Raw genomic sequence first — 18,769 nt, forward strand, 5'->3', positions numbered from 1 at the left:
GACAGGCCCGGGATAGCCTGGGACAGACCCGGGACACCCCGGCTCACAGGCACCCCCCGAATCCCAGGCCCGGGCCTCTGGCACACCCCAAAGCCAGGAGGACACGGCTGGCACTGTCCCCCCAGCACTGGGGACACCCCAAAGCCGGGACAGGGCTGGCAGACGAGTGACACTGCCAGGGCCACCAAGGAGACACGAGCAGCTCCGAGTGTCACCGAACCGTGTTTATTGACTGTCACCGAACCGTGTTTATTGCCGTCCGTGCCGCTGCCACATGGCGAGGAGGATGAGGAAGGCCACCGTGAGGCAGAAGAGCCCCACGGCCTCGGACAGGGCGAAGCCCAGGATGGTGCAGGAGAAGAGCGGCTGCTTCAGAGAGGGGTTCCTGGGGGGCACGGCCACCTCGGTCCCTGTCCCCTCACAGGGACCTGTCACCCACAGTCCCATGTCCCCCGGAGCCCCCTGTCCCCTTCATAACCCCCAGTCCCCTCCACAGCCCCTATCCCCACCCGTCCCTCAAAGCCCCCCTGTCACCCCCAGAACCCTGTCCCTCCTTGTCTCCCCTTCCCCCCTTGCCCCCCACTCCTCCTGTCCTTGTCCCCTGTCTGTCCCTGTCCCCCTTTCTGTCCCTGTCCCCCCGTCCGTCCCCACCCACGGGGCTGAGGCTCGGGGGCTGCGGCCCCACGGGTGCCCCCGGCTCGGGGGTCACGCAGGGCGGGGCACACACGGGAGGGGCAGGGCGTGCCGCTGTCACCCGGGTGTCCCCTCACGGCGGTGGCACCGCGGTGGTGGCACCGTGAGCCCAGGGACGGAGGTGCCGCTGCAGGTGTCACCGGCGGTGCGGCAGCGGAGCCCCCGGGCCGAGACGGGCCCCGGGGGTGTCGGGCACACCTGGGGGGCTCTCGGTGTCCCCTCACGGTCTGTCCCCGCCCCTCTCTGTCCCCCCCGCTCTCACCGGGCTCCGCCGGGCAGGTCGCGGCCTCTCCATGTGCGCATGCGCGGCCGGGATATGGGGGGGCGCCCCCTGCCGGACGGGAGGACTCGGAGCGGAGCGGGGGAGGCGGGGCCTGGAGCGGGGTGGGCGGGGCCAGGTCGCGCGCGCCCTCTGGCGGGAAAGCTGGGGAGCGCAGGTGTGCGCACCTGGGGAGAGCACGTGACACGTGACACGTGAGCGTGTGTGTGACACCGTGTCCCCACCACCGTGTCCCCGGGGGTACAGGCAGGTCACAGTGTCACCCCCAGGTGCTGCGTCGCCCTCCTGGGTGCAGTGTCCCCCGTCAGGTCTATGTCCCCCCAGGTGGTGTGTCCCCCACCTTGGGGACACTGCCACCCCCCCTTGGGGACACTGTCACCCCCCTGTCCTGTGTCACCCCCCCTTGGGGACACTGCCACCCCCTCCTGGGGGACCCTGGCACCCCCTCCCTCCGCCTTGAGGACACTGCCCCCCCCAGGTGCTGTCCCCCCCCTTTGCGGACACTGTCACCCCCCTGTCCTGTGTCACCCCCCCTTGAGGACACTGCCCCCCCCAGGTGCTGTCACCCCCCTTGGGGACCCCGCCACCCCCCCGTCCGCGGCTCTCTTCTGTGGCGCTGCTGCCGTCACGGCCGTTAATTAAAGCCGGGCGATAATTAACGGCCACGAACGGGAAATCGATGCGGAGGAGCCGCGGCTGGGGGGGCTCCGGCTCCGGCGGGGGGGGGGCCCCGAACCCCGACCCGGCCCGGGCACCGCGGGGGCAGCGATCGGAGCCGCTGATGCTCGGGGGCGACACCGGGACCGGGGGGACACGGGGACATCGACAGGGGCCGGGGGAGCCGCGGGGCTTTGGGCCAATTTCGGGGGTTTCGGGTTTGGGGCAGTTTCGGGGGTTTTGGGTTTGGGGCAGTTTCGGGGCTTTTGGGTTCGAGGAGGGGCAGGAGGAGCCGGGCTGTGAAAATCCCCAGAAACGGCCCCAAAAAGGAGTCAGAATTGCCGGGAATGGGGAGTCTGGTCCCAAAATTGGGGGTCTGATCCAAATAAGGGGGGTTCTGATCCCAAAATGGGGGCTTTGATCCCAAAATTGGGGTTCTGATCCCTAAATCGGGGTTCTGATCCCAAAATGGAGGTTCTGATCCTGGGAATGGGAGTTTCATTGCAGAAATTGGGATTTCTCCCCCAGAACTGGGGTTTCTCACTCAGGATTTGGGTCTGGGGGCCCTTTTGGGGTGGGCTGTGCTCACTGACCCCGCTCAGCTCTGCCCGGCCCAGTTCGGGATTTGCTTTTCCCCGATTTTTTTCCCCCTTTTTATTTTATTTTATTTTTTTTTTTTACACGCTCTTTTATGACAAACTTTCCTTTCCGCCTGACATTTAAAGGCTGATCAGATCTTCCCTGCAGGACGGGGAGGGGGAAATGGGGAAATTTATGGGGAAATTTAATGGGAAATTTATTGGGGCTGGAGATTGACTCCGACAGCGCCGGGGACAGCGGGAATTATTCGGGATTTTGGGATTTTGGGAATTCTGGGCCAAGAGCGGGGCGGGGACTGCGGGAATTTGGGAGAATAAAACCCGGGAATGGCTCGGGGACAGCGGGAAAGGGAAAAAGGGAAAGGTCACCCCGAGCCTTGGGGACAGGCCCTGATGGCACTGCCACCATCCTGCCATCAGCCCCGGGCTGATTCCCAAATTCCCGATTCCCAAATTCCCGATCCCCAACCCGAAATCCCCAAATCCCAATCCCCAACCCAAAATTCCCAACTCTCAATCCCCAACCCTAAATCCCCAATTCCCAACCCCAAATTCCCAACCCTAAATCCCCAATTCCCAATCCCCAAATCCCCAACCCTAAATCCCCGATTCCCAACCCCAAATGCCCAATTCCCAAATTCCCAACCCGAAATCCCCAGCCCTAAATCCCCAACTCCCAATTCCCAGTTCCCAACCCCGAATTCCCAAATTCCCGACCCTAAATCCCCAAATTCCCAATCCCCAAATTCCCAACCCTAAATCCCCAATTCCCAAGTTCCCAACCCCAAATTCCCAACCCTAAATCCCCAATTCCTAACCCCAAATTCCCAGTTCCCAATCCTAAATCCTCAATTCCCAATTCGCAACCCCGAATCTCCAATCCCCAGTTCCCAACCCCAAAATTCCCAACCCTAAATCCCCAATTTCCAATTCCCAACCCCAAATTCCCAATTCCCAACCCCAAAATTCCCAACCCTGAATCCCCAAATTCCCAGTCCCCAATTCCCAACCCCAAATTCCCAATTCCCAACCCCAAATTTCCAACCCTAAATCCCCAATTTCCAATTCCCAACCCCAAATTCCCAATTCCCAACCCCAAAATTCCCAACCCTGAATCCCCAAATTCCAAATTCCCAACCCCAAAATTCCCAACCCTGAATCCCCAAATTCCAAATTCCCAACCCTAAATCCCCAAATTCCCAGTCCCCAATTCCCAACCCCAAATTTCCAACCCTAAATCCCCAATTTCCAATTCCCAACCCCAAAATTCCCAACCCTGAATCCCCAAAATCCAAGTCCCAATTCCCAACCCCAAATCCCCCCAAATTCCCCCCAAATTCCCCAATCCCCCCGTCTGTCCCCCGTTTGTCCCCGTGTCCCGTTTGTCCCCCGGGAGGGGGCAGCGCAGCCCGGCAAGGTTTCCATGGCAACGGGCAGGGGAAAAAAAAAAAGAAGAAAAAAAAAAAGGAATCAGAAATATGGGAAAAAAACCTGAAAACGGCGTCAGGGGCGGCGCGAGCGGCTCGGGGCCATTTGTATGCAGCGAGAAAAACCCAAACTGCGGAAAATTCACCGGCGGGGGAGGGGACACCGAGAGGCAGAAATCCCTTTTCCCCCTGTTTTTCCCTCTTTTTGCCCTTTCCCCCCCATTTTTCCCCATTTTTTCTCTGTTTTTTCCTCTATTTCCCCCATTTTTCCTCTTTTTTTTTTCCTTATTTTTTCTCTCATTCCTTCCTTCCTTCCTTCCTTCCTTCCTTCCTTCCTTCCTGTCCCCCCAAAATCCCAGCTTCTCCCCCAAAATCCCAGTTTCTCCCCCAAAATCCCAATTTCCCCCTCAAAATCCCATTTCCCCCCCCAAATCATAAATATCCCCCCAAAAAATCCCAATTTTCCCCCTAAAATCCCAAATAGCCCCCAAAAATCCCAGATATCCCCCCAAATCCCAATATTCCCCTAAAATCCGAATCCCCCCCCAAATCCCAATATGCCCACCCAAAATCCCATTTTTTCCCCCAAAATCCCAGATATCCCCCCCAAAATCCCAATTTCTCCCCCCAGAATCCCAATTTTACCCCCAAAAATCCCATTTTTTCCCCCAAAACTGGAATTTTTCTCCCTCCTTTTCTCCCGGCTCAGGAGGTGAAGCCTCCGCCGAGCCCCGGCCCTCCCACCCCTCTCGTTTTTCATTTTTATTTCCTGCTGGAAGTGACAAATTGTTCCCGATTTTACACCCAGGCGCGGGGGGGGCTGCGGATGAGATTTTTTTTCCCTCTTTTTTTTTTTTTTTTCCCTTTTTTTCCTTTTTTTTGCCCTCGTTTCTACCTCGGAAAGAAAAGAGAGAGAGAAAAAAAAAATAAAAGCCATAAAAGGCAATAATAAAATAAAAAATCCCCGTTAAACAACCCGAAAGCAGCTCGGCGCTGGTAATGAGCACCGCAGAGAGGCTCCATAAACAGAATTTCCCCCGCCCCAAAATCCCCTTTTATTGCCTCAAAATCGCCGGGGGGAAATTCTGCCTCCCCCAGCAGGTGCAGAGACCCCAAAACGCCCTTAAATCCCCCAAAAACTGCGCTGAAAAAGGAAAAAATGGTGATTTTCTTTAAAAATCTGGGGTTTTTCTCTATTTTCCTCGTGCAGAGCTTGGGTTTTTCTGCTGAAAATCCCCAATTCCAGCGGGATTTGAATGGTCTTGGAAAAGGTCAGGAAATGTTCATTCCCCCGGGTTCCAGCCCAATTTATTTATTAATCCCTCCCGGGAGGAGCCGGCGCTGCAAATCCGCTGCTTTGGGGGGGAAAAATCCATAAAATTCAAAAGAAAAGGGAAAAACATCAATAAAATTAAAAAAACAAAAAAAACCGGGAAAAAAGCAATAAAATTCAAAAGAAATGGGGAAAAATCCATAAAGTTAAAAATAAATCGGAGAAAAAAAATCAATAAAATTCAAAAGAAATGGGGAAAAAATCCGATTTTCCCCCTTTTTCCCCTGTTCTGAAACCCCCTGTGTGTCCCTGCTCTGCTCTGGGTCCTTTTGCCCCAAATCCTGGGGTTTTGCCCCATTTTCTGCCCCTTTTTGGGGTCATTCCCGGCCTGGGCTCGGCCTCCACTCACTGGGGTGTTCTTTTGGGGGAAATTCGCTCTTTTGAGGGAAATTTGGCCCATTTTGGGTGGGACACTGCAGGAATACAGAATTTGGTGGCCACAGCTCTGTATCAGCAGCCCCACGAGCCCCCCAGATTTTGTGGGATTTTTATGGGATTTTGAGGGATTTTAATGGGATTTTATGGGATTTTTGTGGGATTTTATGGGATTTTGTGGGGTTTTTATGGGATTTTTGTGGGATTTTTGTGGGATTTTGATTTTGAGGGATTTTGTAGGATTTTGAGTATTTTTATGGGATTTTTGCCCCTTCCCTGTTTCTCAACCCCCCCGGGCTACAAACAGGGCTGGGAGCTGCAGGAGGAATGGTCACGGAAAATGGGGGATTTCGGGAAAATGGGGAATTTTGGGATAACCCTGCAGGATTTGTCCCCATCCCGCCGGGGGCGCTCGCTGAGTTTTGGGGCCAAACCATCAATTAATGGGGAAATCGGCGATCAGGGATGAAATGGGGGAAAAGAACGGGGAAAAACCCCAAAAACCTGGGATGGGTTTGAGGCCAAACAGGTTCGGCGGGGTTCGGGGAGATTCGAGACGGTTCGGAAGGGTTCGGGACGGTTCGGAAGGGTTCGGGACGGTTCGGAACGGTTCGGGTGGTTCTGCGGGGTTCGGAAGGGTCCGGGAAGGTTCGGCAAGGTCCGGCAAGGTTCGGTAAGGTTCGGGGAAGTTCGGAACGGTTCGGGTGGTTCTGCGGGGTTCGGAAGGTTCCGGGAAGGTTCGGCAAGGTCCGGCAAAGTTCGGAAGGTTCGGGGAAATTCGGGGAAGTTCGGAACGGTTCGGGGGATTCTGCGGGGTTCGGAAGGGTCCGGCAAGGTTCGGCAAGGTTCGGTAAGGTTCGGGGAAGTTCGGAAGGGTTCGGGGCCGGATGAGCCCGCGCTGGGTGCAATGCGCGGAGCGGCCGCCAGGGGGGGAAATGGCAGCGCCGAGCGGCGGCCGCGGCTGCGGCGGAGCGGCCCAAAGTGCCCAAAATGGCCCAAAAATGGCCCAAAATGCCCCGAAACGGGGCACCCCCGGCCGCAGCCAGAGCCGGCGGGAGCTCCGGTGGAAGGAGAGACAAAAAGGGAACGGGGCTGCTGGAGAGGGAACCGGGAGGGGACCCCCGGGAATGGGGCCGGGGTCAGGGGTCTCGGGGGGGGTTTGGGGTCTCACAGAGGGATTTGGGGTCTCAGGGGGGATTTGGGCCCCAAACCCGACTTTGGAGAGCCGGGCATTGCGCGGGGGTTTAGGGGCTAAAACCGAGCCCTGAAGGACCAAACTGGGATCTAAAGGGTAAAACCGAGCCTTGAAAGGATAAAACCGAGCCCTAAAGGGTAAAAGTGAGATCTAAAGGGTAAAACCGAGCCCTAAGGGGTTAAACCCGGGCCTGGGATCGCTGATAAGGATCCTGATAAGGCTCAGTGATACGGATCAGTGACAAGGATCGGTGACATCCGCTGATAAGGCTCAGTGACGAGGATCGCTGATAAGGATCGCTGATAAGAATCAGTAACAAGGATCACTGATAAGGATCGCTGATAAGGATCCCTTAGGGCTCGCTGATAAGGGCTGGCCCGAGATAATACAACCCCGCGTGATTAATTAAATCTCAGCTCCAGAGCCCGGGGCCCTTTTCCATAACCCACAATTAATTTTTCACCGTTCCCATCCCTGACGCGGCAGAACCGGAGCGGGGCTCAAAAATCCCCCCAAAAAAGGGAAAACGCAAAATCCCAAAAACCCAAATCGCAGGAGAGCCCGGGATTAACGCCCGGCCCGGCCCAGCCCAATTAACCGCATCGGTAATTGGGTATTGGGGCCGGGACCGCGTCCCTTGCGCAAGCGTTAATTGGCAGCGCGTGAGCGTTAATTGGCGCCGCCGTCGGTGCCGGTGACGCAGCGGCGGATTTGGGGTTAATCCCGCGGGAATCGGGCCAGGGCGGCTCCCGGGGGCGGGAAAACCTCCCGGGCTCCTTTCGGCCTTTTCCTTTGCTTTTTGTCCCCAAATCCATCGAAGGTTGGAGGTTTGGGCAGCATTTCTTAGCCCAGGCCTGCAGCTTGGACGGTTTGGGGTGAAACCACCAAAAAAAAACCCCAAAACCCGGTGTAAAACCCCCAATTTTCCACCCATTTTGTTTCCCCCTTTTCCTCCTTTTAAAATAAACGGCATCACAGCCTCCCCTTAAAAAATGAATTTAAAAAATACAAAAAAAAATAAAAAAAAATTCCAAACCCTTCCTCCCCTCCTGCTGCTCTTCCAGAATCCCTAAAAAAAAAAAAAAAAAAAAAAAAGAAAAAAAAAAAAAAAAAGAAAAAATGAAATGGGGCCTGGTTTCCAAAGGCGCAGCTGGAACGGGGCCGCGCTCGCCGCTCTTGGCAGGAAAATGGGGCAAAACCTGGCGGATTTGGGTCCCTGCTGCTCGGGGGGGAGGCCCAGAGGCCAAAGTGCTGGGGAGGGAATTATTGAATGAGTTTGGGAGGGGGATTTTGGGAAATGAATGATTTTGGGAGGGGGTTTTGGGCGCAGAATTATTTTGGGCAGGAGATTTTGGGAAGGGAATTGTTTTGGGAGGGGGTTTTGGGAGGAGGATTATTTTGGGGGGGGGGAATTTGAGCAGGGAATGATTTTGGGAGGGGGTTTTGGGGAGGGGTTTTGGGAACCGAATGATTTTGGCAGAGGGATTATTTTGGGAGGGAGTTTTGGCAGAGGGATTATTTTGGGAAGGGTTTTGGGAGATGAATGATTTTGGGGCAGGGAATGATTTTGGGAAGGAGATTTTCGGAGGGGGATTATTTTGGCAGGGGGATTATTTTGGGAGTGGGATGATTTTGGGAGGGGGTTTTGGGCAGGGAATTATTTTGGGAGGGGGATTATTTTGGGAGGGGGATTATTTTGGCAGGGGGATGATTTTGGGAGGGGGTTTTTGGGAACAGAATTATTTTTCGGGGTTTTGTGCCGGCGCTCGGCGCTGGAATGCGGCTCCTTCCCTCCCTCCCTCCCTCGCTCCCGGCTGACAGGCTGACAGGAATTACGGCCGGACAGAAAATGGGAATTTTCTCCTCCCCCTGCCCGGCGGGGTCCCGGTGTTTGCACAACGGGAATCGCTCCCGGGGCCCCCCGGACACCCCCAGACCCAATCCCGGCCCCCTTCCCCTCAAATTCCTCCATTTCACGTCACAAAAGCAGCCCCAGAATGGCAGAAATTCAGGGTTTTCTCCTTAAAAATCCGAATTTTGGTGCTGCCTGCCCTGCCCTGGGCTTCGCAGCCGAGCTGGGGGCACTGGGAGGGGACTGGGATGGGAATGGGACGGGAATGGGACGGGAATGGGATGGGAATGGGACGGGAATGGGATGGGAATGGGATGGGAATGGGAATGGGGGGAATGGGACGGGAATGGACGGGAATGGGATGGGAATGGGGGGATGGATGGAATGGGACGGAATGGATGGAATGGGGGCTCTGTGGGGCCTGGGGGCTCTCTGGGTTGGGTTGGGTTTTTCCCCCCCTCTCAAGGGTTCAAGGTGAATTTTGGGCCTGGGGAAGGATTAAAGGTGAATTTTGGGCCTGGGGAAGGATTAAAGGTGAATTTTGGGGCTGGGCCGGGGCTTGGGGAGGATTTTCCCTGAGGAGGGGAAAAAACATCTGGGAAGGGAAAAGAGGGGTGAAAAAAAGGAGAAAAAAATCCCATTAAAAAATTAGAGGGATCTCAGGGATCGATTTTCCCTTCCCAATTCCCATTTTTCTCATTTTCCCCTCCCAGCTCTGTTTTATTTTCATTTTCCCCTCTCCAGTCGCAGACCCGGGGCTGGGCCGGCCTTGGGAAGGGCAGAATTCCCCAAGAATTCCCCCAAAATTTCCCTGGGGAGCTCTGGAATTCCTTCTTGGGGATCTTTCCAGAATTGGTTTTTTTTTTTTTTTTCAGGAAAGTTTTCTGGAGTTGCTTTTTTTGGAGATGTTTTCTGGAATTTGTTTCTCGGAATGTTTTCCAGAATTGTTTTTTTCAGGGAGCGCGGCTGGAACGGGAACGGCTCTTCCAGGTTATCCCACAGTTTTTGGGATGAGGATTTTTGGGATGAGGAATTTTTGGGATGAGGATTTTTTGGGGACAAGGATTATTTTCATGAGGGTTTTTTTTTGGATTAGGATTTTTTTTGGGATGAGGAATTTTTGGGATGAGGAATTTTTGGGAGCTCCATGTTCCCCAGGGTCTGGCGGCGCCGTTTTTCACTTGTTTCTCCAAAATCCCAAATAAACCCAAATAAACCCAAATAAACCTGTTTTTCCCGCAGTCCCCCGGACCGGCACGGTGTAATTACGGTAATTGGCTGCCGCTAATTACGCTGCTGGTGTAATCAGCAATCACGCAAACAACGCGCGGTGACGTCACCGGGAAGGGGCGGGAGGTGCCCACGGTCGAATTTTGGGGATTTTGGGGTTTGGTGCAGCTGGGGGAGGGTCCGTCCTCCCCAAATCCCACCCAAACCCCAAATCCCATCTAAAACCAGGAATCCTGTCCCAAATCCCATCCCAAACCCAGAATCCCATCCCAAATCTCATCCAAAACAAGGAATCCTGTCCTAAATCTCATCCCAAACCCAGAATCCTCTCCTAAATCTCACCCAAACCCGGAATCCCATCCCAAATCCCAAACACAGAATCCCATCCCAAATCCCATCCCAAATTTCACCCAAACCCAGAATCCCATCCCAAATCCCATCCCAAACAAAGAATCCCATCCCAAACCTGGAATTCCATCCCAAACCCAGAATCCTGTCCCAAATCCCATCCCAAATTTCACCCAAATCCCATTCCAAATCTCATCCCAAATCCCAGCATCCCATCCCAAACCCAGAATCTCATCCCAAAACCGGAATCCCATCCCAAACCTGGAATTCCATCCCAAATCTCACCCAAACCCAATCTCACCCAATCCCAATCCCATTCCAAATCTCATCCCAAATCCCAGAATCCTGTCCCAAACCCGGAATCCCATCCCAAACCCAGAATCCCATCCCAAACCTGGAATTCCATCCCAAATCCCACCCAAACCCAATCTCACCCAATCCCATCCCAAATCTCACCCAAACCCAGGCCCTGGCGACGCCTCGCCCTTTTCCCTCCCCGGGCTGGGATCTGTTGGGATTTATCCCAAATCTCCTTTTCCTGCCTTCAGCCCCTCCTGAATTTCACCTTTCCCACCTTCACCCCTTCCCCATCCCTCGTTTTCCAGGAAATTCACCAAACCCAGCTGTTTTTCCCTGTTTTTATTTTATTTTCCATGTGTTCCTCCCGGCTCCCGATGGGCCCCTGGGGCCGCTCCCCGCGCAGGTTGATGCATTTTTAAATGGCTCTGATTTTATCGCCCTGCTTAATGATTTGTGCCGTTATTTATTAGGCACGGCCGTCTCCGCGGGGACCGGCGCATTAACGGGTAAATAATGGGGGAAATGGTTCAATAGGGCCGTAAAAAAATCGGGATTTGGGAATAAACTGACCCCGGGTGCTCCGCAGAAAGCGAGGCGCTGGATGGGAACTGGGGGGAAATGATGGGGATGAATTGGGGTGAAAATGGGGAAATCGAGGGAAACGTCCCCAAAATATCCCCCTGGGGGCTGGGGATAAACCACAGGGAAAATCAGGAAATCAAGGGAAGTATCCCCAAAATATCCCCCTGGAGTTTGGGGATAAACTGGGGTGAAAATCAGGGGAAATGTCCCCAAAATCCCCCTGGGGTTTGGGATAAACCAGAATGAAAATCAGGAAATCAAGGGAAGTGTCCCCAAAATCCCCCTGGGGGTTGGGGATAAACTGGGGTGAAAATCAGGGGAAATGTCCCCAAAATCCCCCTGGGGTTTGGGATAAACCAGAATGAAAATCAGGGAATCAAGAGAAACATCCCCAAAATGTCCCCCTGGGGGTTTTGGGTTAAACTGCAGTAAAATCAAGGGAAACATCCTCAAAATCCTCCTGGAAGGTTTGGGATAAACTGCACTGAAAATCAGGAAATCATGGGAAATATCCCCAAAATCCCAAAGCAGCCCCAAATTGTACAGCCCGGCCTCAAGATGTGCCAAAACCCAGGACAACCACCCCAAAACCCCGTGCGGGAATTCGGGGCGGTTTTGGGGTTTTTGGGGTTTTTTTTGGGGTTCCCCAGCGCAGCATCCGCGCCCATCCCGGAGCGGAAAATTCGGGAAATTCGGGGATTCGGGGATTTTCCGCCGCCCCCTCTTTGTTCCCGCGCGCACCTGAGGGCATCCCGGCTGTTGCCATGGCGACGGGAATGTCGCGTTGCCATGGCGACGGGAATGTCGCATTCCCGCGGGAGGCGCCTCGCGAGCGACCCCGTGAAAACCCGAAACGGGGAGAAATAAACGGGAAAAATAAACCGCGATGGGAAGGGCTCGTATGCAAATGAGCTGCGGATTAATTAATTGCGGATTTTAATTGGGGCGGCGGGGGGGGAGCAGGGAAGGCACTGAGCAAGAACCCCATTTCTGACCCTTAAAAAACAACCATTTTTGACCCGAAAATCCCTATTTCTGACCCTAAAAATGCCCCGAATCCCCATGTCTGACCCTAAAAAAACCCCAAATCTCCATTTCTGTCCCCAAAAATCCCCATTTGTGGGGTCGATGGGATGCAGGGGAGGATTTTTGGGATCGGTGGGATGCATTGGGATGCAGGGGGCGATTTGGGGGATTTATGGGATTTTTGGGATTCAGGGATTGGTGGGATTGGTGGGCGGAGCCGTGAGGTGGCGGCGCGGGATTGGTCGGGAGAGGAGCTGGCAGAGCGGGATTGGCTGCGGGGTTGGGAAGGGGAATGGGATGGGATGGGAATGGATTTGGGGTAATTTCCAGAAATCCCCCTGGATTTGGGGTAATTTCCAGATGTTTGACTGGATTTGGGGTAATTTCCAGAAATCGCCCCCAGATTTGGGGCCATTCCCAGAAATCCGTCCTGGATTTGGGCTCATTCCCCAAAAATCCCCCTGGATTTGGGGTCATTCCCAAAAATCTCCCCCTGGATTTGGGGTAATTTCCAGATCTCCCTATGATTTGGCCATTTTGGATCCCCTCTGGATTTGGGGTAATTTCCAGATGTTTGCCTGGAGTTGGGGTCATTCCCAGATTTCCCTCCGGATTTGGGGTCACTCCAAGATCTCCCCCCTGGATTTGGGGTAATTTCCAGAAATCCCCCTGGATTTTGGGGTCATTCTGAGATATCGCCCCCTGGATTTTGGGGTCATTCCCAGAAATTCCCCCCGGATTTGGGGTCATTCCCAGATCTCCCTATGGATTTGGGGCCATTTTTAGATCCCCCTCTGGATTTGGGGTAATTTCCAGAAATCCCCCTGGATTTTGGGGTCATTCTGAGATATCGCCCCCTGGATTTTGGGGTCATTCCCAGATTTCCGCCCCGGATTTGGGGTCCCAGCCCCGTTCCTGCCCCAATTCTCACCGCCCCCCCCACGCCGGGCAGGCCGGGGCTCGCTCGGAGCCTTCATCCCGAGGCAGACAAGGCTCCCTTTGTGCCGGGCCCCCCCCGGGCCGGGACGTTAATTACGGTAATTACGGTAATTAACACCGCGGCCGCTGCCGCCCCGCCCCCCGCGCCGGGACGCTCCGCACCCTGGCATTTGCGCGGCCTTCCTCCTCCTCCTCCTCCTCCTCCTCCTCCTCCTCCCTCTCCCTCGGCCCCGGGGCAGCGCCCCCTCCCCAGCGCGGCCCCAAACCCGCGGCTCGGGCTGGGACGGGGCCTTTGGGAGCTTTTGGGAGTTTTTGGGAATTTTTGGGGAATTTTTGGGAGCTCTGTGAGAGTTTTTCAGGAGCTCTTTGGGAGTTTTTTGGGAATTTTTTTTTAATTTTTTGGGAGCTCTTTGGGAGCTTTTCAGAACCTTTCCTTGGGAGCTCTTTGAGCTCTTTTTGGGGACCTTTCTGGAAGCTCTTTGGGGTTTTTTGGGGCGATTTCGGGCACTCTTTGGGGCCTCTTCGGGCGCTCCTTGGGAGCTCTTTGGGTGGGAATTTTTTGGGAGCTCTTTGGGAGCTTTTCGGGAGCTCTTTGGGAACCTTTCAGGAGCTTTTGTGGATTTTTTTGGGGAGCTCTTTGGGGTTTTTTGGGAGCTCTTTAGCACCTCTTTGGGAGCTTTTCGGGAGCTCTTTGGGAGCATTTTGGGATTTATTTGGGAGCTCTTTGGGAGCATTTTGGGATTTATTTGGGAGCTCTTTGGGAGCTCCTTGGGAGCATTTTGGGATTTATTTGGGAGCTCTTTGGGAGCCTTTCAGGAGCTCTTTGGGCGCTCTTTGGCAGCTCCTTGGGAGCATTTTGGGCCCTTTCTGGGCGCGCTCTGGGCGCTCTTTGGCGCCTCTTTGGGAGCTTTTCGGGCGCTCTTTGGCGCCTCTTGGAGAGCCCTCTGAGCGCTCCTGGGCAGCGCTGGCGTGCGAGCGGCTCCGGGCACGCCCTCGGTGCCGCCCCACGCCCGGCACCGCCCGAGCGCCGCTTTGGAGGCGCCGCCGCCGCTCCGGGAGCTCCTGGCCCCGTTCCTGGGAGCTCCTGGCCCCGCTCCCGCTCCTGGCCCCGTTCCTGGGAGCTCCTGGCCCCGCTCCCGCTCCTGGCCCCGCTCCCGCTCCTGGCCCCGCTCCCGCTCCTGGCCCCGCTCCTGCCCCGCTCCCTGCCCGGCATCGCCCGCGCGGCGCCCCCGGCCAGGGCAGGGCCCGGCTGTGCCCCCGTGCCGGGAGAATTCCAGCCGGGAATGGGCCGGGAATGGAATCCTCGGGAGCCGGGAATGGGCTCGGGTTTGTGCCCTTTCCCAGGAGAATTCCAGCCGGGAATGGGCCCGGAATGGGCCTGGGTTTGTGCCCCTTTTGCAGGAAAATTCCAGCCGGGAATGGGCTGGGAATGGAATCTTTTGGAGCCGGGAATGGCTCCGGGTTTGTGCCCTTTTCCAGGAGAATTCCAGCCGGGAATGGGCCGGGAATGGAATCCTTGGGAGCCGGGAATGGGCCCGGGTTTCTGGGCTTTCCCGGGAGAATTCCAGCCGGGAATGGGCTCGGGTTTGTGCCCCTTTTGCAGGAGAATTCCAGCCGGGAATGGCTCCGGGTTTGCGCCCTTTGCCACGAGAATTCCAGCCGGGAATGGCCCCGGGTTTGTGCCCTTTTGCAGGAGAATTCCAGCCGGGAATGGAATCCTTTGGGTGCCCCCTGCGAGGGACCCAAAGTCCCCAAGGCCACCCTGGGGACCCTGCGAGCCCCGAGCTCCCTCTGGCCCGGGAAGCCCGGAATGGCAGAGCCGGGATGTCCTGGGATGTTTGTGGGGATGTTTCTGGGATATTTGGGGCTCTCAGAGGAACCCCAAATCCGGGATTTTCTGGGATTATATTGGGGCTCCCAGGAGCTGGGATTTTCGGGATATTTGGGGCTCTCAGAGGAATCCCAAAAGTGGGGTTTTTCAGGATATTTGTGGCTCTCAGAAGCCCGGATTTTCAGGGATATTTGGGGCTCTCAGAGGAACCCCAAATCCGGGATTTTTCAGGGATATTTGGGGCTCTCAGAGGAACCCCAAATCCGGGATTTTCTGGGATTTTTCAGGGCTATTTGGGGCTCTCAGAGGAACCCCAAATCCGGGATTTTCAGGGCTATTTGGGGCTCTCAGAGGAACCCCAAATCCGGGATTTCCAGGGGTATTTGGGGCTCTCAGAGGAACCCCAAATCCGGGATTTCCAGGGCTATTTGGGGCTCTCCACGGTGCCACCGAGCCGTGACCCCGCCCCGGCAGCGTCGCCCGTTCCCGTTCCCGTTCCCGGCCCAGCCCGGCCTGCCCGGGCAGGACCCGCCTGAGTCACCCCGAGCCCGGAGCGGGGAGCGGCCGGAGCACACAAAATATAGATAAAATAAAATTAAATATTGGGAAATGGGGGGAAAGGGAGAGGAAGGGGAAACAGAAGGGAAAGGAAGGGGAAATAAAAGGGGAAAAAGGATAAAAGGGGAAGAATGGGGAAATAAAAGGCAAAGGAAGGGGAAATAAAAGGAGAAGAAATGGGAGAAGGGAAAGGAAGGGAAAATAAAAGGAATAAAAAGGAAAGGAAGGGGAAATAAAAGGGGAAGAATGGGGAAATAAAAGGGAAAAATAAAAGGGGAAGAAAGGGAAATAAAAGGCAAAGGAATGGGAAATTAAAGGGATAAAAAGGAAAGGAAGGGGAATAAAAGGGAAAAAAAGAATAAAAGGGGAAGAATGGGGAAATAAAAGGCGAAAAAGGAATAAAAGAAAGAGAAATGGAGGAAAGGAAAGGGAAATAAAAGGGAAGGAAAGGGGAAATAAAAGGGGAAAAATGGGGAAATAAAAGGGGAAGAAAGGATTAAGAGGAAGAGAAATGGGGGAAAGGAAAGTAAGGGGAAATAAAAGGGGGAATAAAGGGTTAAAAGGGGGAAAATGGGGAAATAAAAACGAAAGAAAGGAATAAAAAGAACAGAAATGGGAGAAGGGAAAGGAATGGGAAATTAAAGGGGAAAACAAAGGGGAAAAAAGGGGAATAAAAGGGAAAATAAAGGAAAGAAATGGAAAGAAAAGGGGGGGAAAAAACAGGGAAAGAAAGGGGAGAAGCGAAATCAGGAATAAAACCCAGAATGCGGAGCCAGGCAGTGCCAGGATTGCCACAGTGGGACAGACGGGGGCACCGAGGGGAAAGGGCCCAATCCCGGGAATTCCGGGACAATTCCAGCGGGAACGGAACGGAACGGAATGGAATGGAATGGAATGGAATGGAATGGGAGGGAGCGGGGGAGGATCCGGCCTTATCTCGATCGCTGATTCATCCCCGGCCTTATCTCGGATCGGTGAATCATCCCCGAGCAGGTGGATCCTGCCCACCCACCTGGAGCATAACGGGGCCTCGGGAATGCCGCGGTTTAACTGGGAATGCTGGGATTTATCTGGGAATCTCGGAATTCACTGTGGGAATCTCGGGATTTATCTGGGAATCTCGGAATTCACTGTGGGAATCTCGGGATTTATCTGGGAATCTCGGAATTTATCTGGGAATCTCGGAATTCACTGTGGGAATCTCGGGATTTATCTGGGAATCTCGGAATGTACGGTGAAAATCCCAGCCTTTTCCTTGGGAATCTCGGAATTTTATTTATGTGGGAATCTCCCCTAAAATCCCCCCAGTAAATTCCCAGTTTTTCCCCTGAGGGCCTCCTGGAGAATTCACGGTTTTCCATTAAAATCCTTCCGGAAAATTCCTGGTTTTCCCCTAAAATCCTCCCGGAGCTGCTGCCGGTCCCGGGTGGGAGAATCCCAAATTCTCATTTGGGATTGGAGCATCCCTGCAGAATCCCAACCCATCAATTCCCCTCCTTCATCCCAACATTCCCGCCTGCCTGGGCTCCCAAAATCCAAAATTTCGGTGCTGCAGGGCCTGGACTGGGGGGCACAAAGATCCCACCAGGATCCTTCAAATCCCAAATTCCAAATCCCAAATCCCAGCCCTTAATCCCAAATCCCAAAATTCCCAACTGCCAGGATCCCCTGGGCTCCCAAAATCCAAAATTTCGGTGCTGCAGGGATAAAGATCCCCCCAAGATCCCCAAATCCCAAAATTCCCAACTGCCAGGATCCCCCAGGCTCCCAAAATCCAAAATTTCGGTGCTGCAGGGCCTGGATTTGGGGGAACAGGGCTCCCACCAGGATCTCCCAAATCCCAAATTCCAAATCCCAGCCCTTAATCCCAAATCCCAAAATTCCCAACTGCCAGGATCCCCTGAGCTCCCAAAATCCAAAATTTTGGTGCTGCAGGGCCTGGATTTGGGGGCACAAAGATCCCACCAGGATCCCCCAAATCCCAGCCCTAAATTCCAAATCCCAAATTCCAATCCCAGCCCTAAATCCCAAATCCTAAATCCCAAATCCCATCCCTTTCCAAATCTCATTTCCGAATCCCAAATCCCCTCCATCCACCCCTCCATTCCCAGCCTGGGCCCCTCAGAACTCCAACCTCCTTTATTTAATTTATTTTATTTTATTTATCTATTTATTTATTTATATTTTCCGGGTTTATTTCGGGTTTGCGCCGCGGGGCCGCACCGATGGATTTACGGATTTACGATTCCCCAGGATTGATTTCCTCCCCTCGGGCTCCCCCGCCCCTCTCCTGTTGAAAGGTTTAAGGTTCGCCCCCAGACAGGCTCCAAAAATTCGGGAAAAACACAAAAAAAAACCCAAACAAAAAACCACAAAAAAAAAAAAAAAAAAGGGATTTTCCTGCCCGGAGCGCGGAGCTGCGGCTGTAATTACCCACCCCATAATCAGCGCCGAGTCCTGCGGAACTTTCCAGAAATCCTGCAGAGACAGGGAAAAGCTGCTTTATAGGGGGAAAAAAACCTGTTTTATTGGGGAAAAAAACCTGTTTTATTGGGGGCAAAAAACTGCTGTATAGGGGAAAAAAATCCTGCTTTATAGGGGAAAAATCTTGGTTTTTAGGGAAAAAAAAATCCTGTTTTCTAGGGGAAAAAATCCTGGTTTTTTAGGGGAAAAAAGCCTGCCTTATAGGGGAAAAAATTCCTGTTTTCTAGAGGAAAAAAATCCTGGTTTTTTAGGGGAAAAAAACCGGTCTTATTGGGGAAAAATACTGCTGTATAGGGGAAAAGAAATCCTGTTTTATAGGGGAAAAAAACTGGTTTATAGGGGGAAAAAATTCCTATTTTTTAGGGAAAACCCCCCTGTTTTTTAGGGGAAAAAAATCCCTGTTTTTTAGGGAAAATCCCCCTGGTTTTTAGGGGGAAAAACCCCTGTTTTTTAGGGGAGAAATCCTGTTTTATAGGGGGAAAAAATTCCTTTTTTTAGTGGAAAACCCCCTGTGCTTTATAGGGAAAATATCCTGGTTTTTGGGGAGAAATTCTGCTTTATAGGGAAAATCTGGGCAGGTTGCCCTCCTTCCCCGGGGCTTTGGGAAAAGGGAAATTTGGGAATTTTCTGCCGTTTTGGGATGCAGAGCTGCAGCTCCCAAATCCGGGGTTTCGCTCTGTTCCCGTTTTCCCGGGATTTACCCCCAGAATTCCCAGGGATGGGGCTGGATTGGCCAAAGGGATTTGCTGGCGCTCCAGGAGGCCCAAATTCCCAGAATCCCCAGAATTCCCACAATTCCCAAGGATTCCCACAATTCCCACTTTCCCAGAATTCGCACAGATTCCCATTTTCACAGGGATTCCCATAATTCCCAGGGATTCCCACAATTCCCAGGGATTCCCACAATTCCCAAGGATTCCCACTTTCCCATGGATTCCCAGAATTCCCAATAATTCCCAGAATTCCCAGTAATTCCCAATAATTCCCAAAGATCCCAAATCCCAAAATCGCCCCGGGAGAAATTTTCCAGGATTGGCTGGGGAGAGGAAAATCCCACTGG

At 53.7% G+C, this 18,769-nt stretch overlaps 1 protein-coding gene across 1 annotated transcript; it reads right to left on the reverse strand.

The window, feature by feature from the left end:
* Window positions 1–249: 249 nt before the first annotated feature.
* ATP5MC2 (ATP synthase membrane subunit c locus 2) lies at window positions 250–11,662 on the reverse strand. The gene is made up of 3 exons (XM_064734673.1): window positions 11,613–11,662; window positions 956–1,140; window positions 250–428 (listed from the first exon to the last, which is right to left on the reverse strand). The coding sequence occupies exons 1-3, from the start codon at window positions 11,660–11,662 to the stop codon at window positions 250–252; spliced, it is 414 nt and encodes a 137-aa protein (XP_064590743.1).
* Window positions 11,663–18,769: the final 7,107 nt, after the last annotated feature.

Source organism: Zonotrichia leucophrys, chromosome 29, assembly GCF_028769735.1.
Source record: "Zonotrichia leucophrys gambelii isolate GWCS_2022_RI chromosome 29, RI_Zleu_2.0, whole genome shotgun sequence".
NCBI classification, from domain to species: Eukaryota; Metazoa; Chordata; class Aves; order Passeriformes; family Passerellidae; genus Zonotrichia; species Zonotrichia leucophrys.